Source organism: Rhopilema esculentum, chromosome 4 (assembly GCF_057945365.1).
Source record: "Rhopilema esculentum isolate cy_ngs chromosome 4, ASM5794536v1, whole genome shotgun sequence".
NCBI classification, from domain to species: domain Eukaryota; kingdom Metazoa; phylum Cnidaria; class Scyphozoa; order Rhizostomeae; family Rhizostomatidae; genus Rhopilema; species Rhopilema esculentum.
In genome coordinates, this window is record NC_142818.1 from 9,424,947 (window position 1) to 9,432,299 (window position 7,353).

General features: G+C 35.1%; 1 protein-coding gene across 1 annotated transcript; it reads right to left on the minus strand.

The window, feature by feature from the left end:
- Window positions 1-815: 815 nt before the first annotated feature.
- On the minus strand, window positions 816-7,330 carry LOC135691254 (ras-related protein Rab-22A). The gene is made up of 7 exons (XM_065209068.2): window positions 7,072-7,330; window positions 5,505-5,584; window positions 4,946-5,027; window positions 4,203-4,274; window positions 3,925-4,035; window positions 3,085-3,190; window positions 816-2,634 (listed from the first exon to the last, which is right to left on the minus strand). Exons 1-7 carry the CDS (start codon window positions 7,120-7,122, stop codon window positions 2,534-2,536), a joined length of 603 nt encoding a protein of 200 aa, XP_065065140.1. The 5' UTR covers window positions 7,123-7,330; the 3' UTR covers window positions 816-2,533.
- Between the last annotated feature and the right edge of the window lie 23 nt (window positions 7,331-7,353).

The following is a 7,353-nucleotide window of genomic DNA, read 5'->3' on the forward strand; positions in this document are numbered from 1 at the left end:
AGTTAGTCATTACTTTCCTCCCACACACGCCACATGGATCTATCTTACTCCCTCTCACCTCTCCTTCTCTTCCACTCACCATTAACTTTGTTTCGATTTTCCTGGGGGTCCTAACCGGGGTTAACCTCCATTCCTTTGCTCTCAAACGCTTCCTTCCATTTTCGAAATTTTTCTTTCTGGATGTGAATGCACATTCAAAAATTTGTGCTCTAAAGTTGTAAATTTTGCTAAAGCACATTAACATATTTTGCAACGACCAGGAAAAACCAGCGACCCTGACTTTCATTCAAACACTGTGTTGAAAAATTGCCCACCAGATCCGCTGAAATATTGAAGGGATCTCGTTCTCATTATCAATGAGAGTTCAAGTAGCCGAGACAGTGGACTAGATCCGTGTCATTGTAAACGCGATCCAAATTGAATCCGTTCCAGTGTAAACACCAACCAAACTGGTCACGGACCCAAAGTGGATCCTTACCCATTTGGATCCGTGCCAGTGTAAATGGGGTCTTAGTTGCCCCTCGCGTTGCAAGGTCATTGTTTATTACAAAACAGAATAAACCTAAGTGCTGGGCCTCATCCAACACCATATTGATAGCAGATTGTTTCTTGTTAGCAATAAACTAAATTTCTCAGATTTGAAGCCGAGAAGCCCAATAAATAAGGGCTTTTGAATCTTCTTGTAAAATTTTGCAAAATACACCTTAACAATTTTATACGATATTAAGAAAAAGAAATTACTTTGAGACACAACCCGCGTAAGAAGAATTGAAAAAGTTAAAAATGGTACAAAATTGGTAATCAATTCTGCCAAATACCATTGCTGCATTTCAAAACGAGAAAAGCATAAAATATCTGAGTTTCACACCTTCAGAAAAATCTAGAGTTATAAATCATAAATACATATGGACAAGAATATGGTTACAAAAATCTATTTGAGTTAACGTAACTTTGGCACATTTTAGAATTTGAAAATAACTATGAAAATAATGAAAAAAGCTGTGAAATTAAACAACTCAAATTAATAGGAAATCACATATCTATATTGGCTCTGCAGCAGTGGTTGTCCAATAGCAACAATCCCAGATTTAAGAATTTTTTGTTTACATTCAAAAGAATATGAATTACTTAGCTTGAATTATATTAATTTTTTATGAAAAGGCTATTCATTCGTCAAAAATTATGAATAGGCGTTTTCGATCATCGATTACAAAGCATTTCAATCTATTATTGCAAATAGAAATTTTCCACAAATCAAATTTATTTGAAAATTGGAATGAAGCTCGAAGCAAATAACTATCTACACATGTAATGAAAAAATTTCGGATCTTTCAGGATCCTCAGGATCAAAATCTTTTAAAAACAAATTGTAGCTCCTGAAAGCACCGTGGTAGTAGTAGTATAATCAGGGCCCACGCCACCGAGGGAGGGGGGGGGGGTGGGCTAGCCATGGTCCCCCACTTTTTTGTGAAGCAGGTAATTTCAAAGCTACAATCAAAGGTGAGAGTAGCCTTGGCCCCCTCGCTTTCATTAGCCTTGTCCCCCCCCCACTTTCGAATTCGCGGCGTGGGCCCTGTATATGATATAACTTTGAATCTAAAATAAATTGTACGTAGAAAGAAAGAGTGAATAACATTAACGACGTCTCAAGCACAGCCTGTTATCATGGGGGTGATTCATAACCAGCCATGCTTGAAATAACGTAGTATAATTCGTTCTTTTTTTCTACGTAAAATTGTATTTTAGATTCGAAGTTATATTGTTACCTGATATTGCAGGACAAAAGTATCTATGGAAAATTTTACAAGCACTCAAGTATATTTATGGAACCATACTATCCCATGTTGGGAAGGAAAAAACAAATAATGTTTAAGGGCTTTCGACCATTGTGGGGAGGTGGTGGGGTTGAATCCGTATGCTTTCGATGTAGATTTTAAATGTGGGTTGAAAACAGTTCAATTTTCAATATTTTTTTGGCAAAAAAGACCAAGCACTGTTGATGTAAAAGCTTCATTTGTGTCACCGTTAAATGTTGAGAGCTTAATAACCTTTCCTACATTTCTTGCTCCAATTCTGACATTTTCTAGGCCGAGTGTTTGCAAGCGAACTTATCAGCTGTTTTCTGGGGTGCTATAATGAGCCAATTTCTTTGAATGATAGATATTCTTGAATGGTAGATCAAGATTCTATAAAACTATGAAAATCACGTCCTGATAGAAGGACGAATGGTTTCAAAACAAAATCTTGTTAGCATCTACATTTAAACTTATATATTTTGCAAACAGCACTAGGAAGAAATCTGAAAGAGGCAAGTGAAAATTAATGCCTAAATGTGCCCAAATGAAAATATGTTATTTTATGAAACTAAAGGGACCACCCGTTCTTTGCAGCCAAGAAGACTGCTGTCTTGCTACCCTCATCGTTCCAATAACCCCGAATACGTTAAGACATAGGAAAAATTCAATTAATTCTAAAATTAAGGAGTATCTTGACTTAACTCCATCGACTAGCGTTAATTCACTTTGAAAAATAGTTATTTGCAACAAGCACTTGGTCTCCTGTCAGATTCGTATAAATCACGTCTTGGCATCGTTTGGTAGGGATATCTTGTTGTTTCCAAAGGCAGCTTTCTACCTACAAGGAATATCAGAAGCAATGTCGGATAAATTTTCATGATATCCAACCAGGGGCAAAGGATAGCATGGATACGTATTATCCTAGTCAGGTGTGATATTTCACGGACCCAGGCACAGGGGATCTTACCACGACTACACCCTTTGAGGTCATTGACAGTTCCTATGGCGACAACAATGCAACGTCGTTAATTCAGTTACATTTCTCATTACTGTCGCCCAAAAGGTTGCAGTTCTCTTATATCACAACAATACATTAAAGTCAAAAAGGACATAAATTCACAGCTTAGATGTAGTTTTATTCGGTATTCCACCGGCTAAGTTATTATGAAGACCAATAAGAATTATCGAGAAATACAGAAATGTCCCCAATGACTAATTTCAATACTCTGAAAAATACTTCCACCCAAGAATTCCTCATTTATGCAAAGCTTTTTAACAATTGTCTTACCAATATTGACAAATATTGTATCGACATTTTCTGCAGTCAAGGCAGAGGTTTCAACAAATAGAGCATCGATACCCTCTGCATATTGTTGACCCTCTTCTCTTGGCACCTGAAAAATAATCTTTTTTAAGGTTACTGTTCTCAGCAGTTTAACACCTTAAAGGTTTTCAAGTTTCCAAAATTTTGATACAGTTCGCTTTGGAATACGATATAAATTTCTGAGAGTATACATACTCAGAGTATAGGGCTACTGTAGTATAATGAACCTTGCATAGTAAGGTCAAAAATACCATACCAGTATATTGCTTAAAGGGAGAATTATTAGATGTGTCTTTGGTATGTTTGCTACAAGAAATAAAGATTTAACTTTGCAGTATTAGATATAACCAACAACACCACCTCAGTATATTGCTTAAAGCAGTGGCTGAAATTTAGGCATTTCGTTTGGGGGGCTCAGGCCCACGATGACATCTTTCCGACAAGATAACATCTTTCATGTGCTTTTGCATGTTAAACGTTTGTCAATTGTCCAGCGAAAGCCCAAATCTTCTGACGAAAAGGCTGATTGGAGGCCTGAGCCCCCCCTAATGCCCCCATAATCTCCACCACTGACTTAAAGAGAGAATTATTAGATTTATCTTTGGTATGTTTATTACAAGAAGCAAAGATTTAACTTGGTAGTATTAGCATTTCTAATTATGGAAACAATGGGCACTCGCAGGATAAAAAAATGAAACTACAATTTTTGGTTTGTAATGTTTCTTTCATCTAATAAAAGGTTAATCAGAATAAAATCAAATTTCACTGAAAAACTATCGATGGGCAATTTGTTGAACGTTTTACCTCTCTATTACTTTCCAAATCCTTTTTATTTGCAGCAATTGCAATCACGATGTCTTTAGGCCCAAACTGGTTTAGTTCCTTGACCCATTTTTTGACACAGTTGAATGATGCCTAAGATATAAAAAGCAGCAATCAAAATAGAAAGTTCTTAAAAGGTGCCAAAGAAAATCCCTTAATTGTTATAAGAAATAACTGGGCTATTGATATCAAACAGCGATTTTGATTAGCTCAAAAAAGCAGAGAATTAAACCCCAGGAAAGGCCTGTAAAATGGCTTACCTCATTTGTAATATCATAGACAACTATGGCAGCAGCAGCTCCTCTGTAATACATCGGGGCCAATGCTTGATACTGAAAGGCAAAATCATCTAGGTTTATCTAAATGAAAAAATAAAAGCAAATATCATTTATGAAATTTTCTGATAAATAGCATATTTTCAAATAAAACGCACAAGCCACATTCTTTATATATTAGGCTCATTGATTGCTTACAAAGGCAATCATTTATCCTTACCTTTCATAATATGTTTCTAATTCCAAATTATTCCATTGTTTCACGAATTTCATTATAGGTGGTTCCAATTGTCAGCCATACACTCGGGGAGCGGGTCCAGAGCATAGAGTCCAGAACAACTTCATTACATATCATCCACATGATCCTTGGCACAAATAACAGAGTATAAGCCCACTTGTTCAACCAAGTATGCAATGCAAGTTTCAGTGATTCCAATGACAAACAGAATAGTTATATGTGGCTCATAAATGCATTTGAACTCGTTCATTGTGGATTTAATAAGAAGGCACAGTTAAGGGAAGTCAGCAAAACTTGTAGCGTTATAAATATTACAATGCATTTACTCCAGCAAAACATGTACAACACATTAATTTTTCAAAAATGTGTCTCCAAGCAAGTACTAATAAATTTGCCTACAACATTTAAAATACTATTATACCAAAATAACCACAGACATTTAGGAAACTTTTAAATGAATCTCTCTCTTCAGAGCTTAAAAAGTTCTCACCCGCTCTTGTCCTGCTGTGTCCCAGATTTGAAACTTTACAGTTTGGTCATCAATACCAATTGTTTTTGACATGAAAGAAGCACTGCAATAAAAGATTTAAAAATGAGATGTTATACAGGTCTGTTGTGCTTTTTTTTGTTTTATCCAAAGTTGCCTTGATTTGAGACACTAAATTTGAGATAAAGAATGTAAAAATTAAAATTTAGCATAGTTTTCTATAATATCTTAACCAAGCAAAATCTTTGAAGAAAAGTTCACTTTTCATACTTTTTTGATTCTGTCACTTCATGGTAAACTTTAATAGATGGTTAATGCTCTTTTGTTTTATAGTTACACTTTAAGGCCAAAGGGGTCTTCTTTGAATGAAAAGTACTTCCTACAAACAACACAGGGCAGAAAAGGTTTTTACCTAACCTCACTAAATATTGCAGAATCCAAGAAAAGGGGTCCTAAAAAATTATTTTGAATTATTTAGGCCTATAGCTTGTCTGTTAATTGTTAATAACATCTGCAAAGATGATTTTGGAAAGGAAACATGTCTACAGATACGAAAACATACCCTATTGTAGCACTCTGTTTTGGGTCAAATCTATCTGATACAAAGCGGAGAACAAGACTTGACTTTCCAACACCACTGTCCTGTCAATATAAATACAACATTACAAGAACTTATAATTTGCTTCAAACAAGCTTGAAATTGTCAAAACTCTCAAAGAAATGAATTTGCTTTTATGCATGGCTTGACATGGCACCAAAGGCAACCATGGCATGACTTTGCATGTCATGACTTTGTATGGCATGACTTTGTAAAACATGACATGGCGTGAATGAATATGTCACATGACAACAAGTGGTGGGATTTCTGCATTGTCAATATGTATGTACATGACAGAGACTTTGGTATAATATGTTCACCCTGGTTAACTGACCCAGTTCCAGACAGGAAAATAATTGCTATTGGGTTGTCTCACTCCCAGAACTCTTTCCATTATACAAATTGATGCTAATGCCAAGTAATACCAATAATGCTAATGCCAAGCACTGCCTCAGTTCATAGAGGAAATTATAAAACCATAAAATTTTATGGTTCTGCAAGTACAGGTTTAGAAAAATTTTAGGTTAATTGTCAGTCAGAAGTTTTTACCCTTCACCTGCCCAGAAATATCCACCAATTCATGTCCCATGTTCCAAACTTAGTTTTTTGCTGCCTGAACTAAAACTGAAACTTGTGCAGTAAATAAAGGTTGAAGTATTCAAATAAAGGTTGAAGTTACCAAGTGATCAAGAACTAATGGCCAAATTTCCAAAAAGGACTCCTTGAAGAAACTGGACTTTTAAGCAAATATGCAAAACTGTATAGAGAATTAATTGAGATTAAATGGAAGCAATAAAAATACATGGCAGAAAATTTCATGTGAAGATTTTTCTTGCTTAGTTAAATCGGTATGGCTTAGGAAAATTTTAGACTATGTCAATGAGTTAATATTAGAACATGGGTTACATTAAACATTTTTAAAACATGTGATTTTGCACTTCGACTCGAGGGTAAAGAAATTGTTCGACTTTCACGGAGAAAATAACGATTTTCCCTTCCACTAGACCCATAATTTTCCCTCCCATTACAAGCTTTTCACATATTCTTGATCTTTACCATTTTTTTCTCTTCTGTTTTTAATTAAGCAATTTGACTTCCTATTACTAAAGAAACTGCAGATTGAAAGAGTCAATCGTTTTCATCGATATACTAACATATAATATAATATACATAAAAAAATTAATGTTATAAGCGCTGCCGCGCCTGTTTGTTACCTAATTAAAATACTATTATTTCATTAACCTGGTTAGAGGTGGCTCAAGAGCAGAGGTAGGGATCGGTTGTGAAAAAACATAACATGTTAAGACCTACAAATTAGAAAAAACCAGGAACTTTGAAATTTCAAATACAGTGAAGGAACTTCGAGGGAATATTCATCTTCTTGGGACTTAGAATTTCAAGAACTTGAAAATCCAAAAAGTTGAGAGAATCAAAAATTTCATTTCCAGATACATTTCTCTGCATATCTCCATAAGGATATTCTTGTATACGTAACCATGTTGGTATCAAATAATGCTAATACAATACTAACCCCTAGAAGACAAACTTTAGCCTCCCGTAATGTTCGCTGAACGTAATCCATTTTTATTTATCCTTCTTCAACACTATTCTTGCTTTCGTTGTTTCTCATTTGATTTCAAAACCTAAATTTTATCATTAAGACTATACTATGAATTACTTCATTTGGTAGACACAGTCATCAAAGCTTCAATGAAATTGCCCATTTCCTCGACTATGCTTATTTTCGAAAACTGCCCGAAATGATGTTTAGAAATCGAACCAGGAACCAGATCGAATACGAGACTTTCTAAGA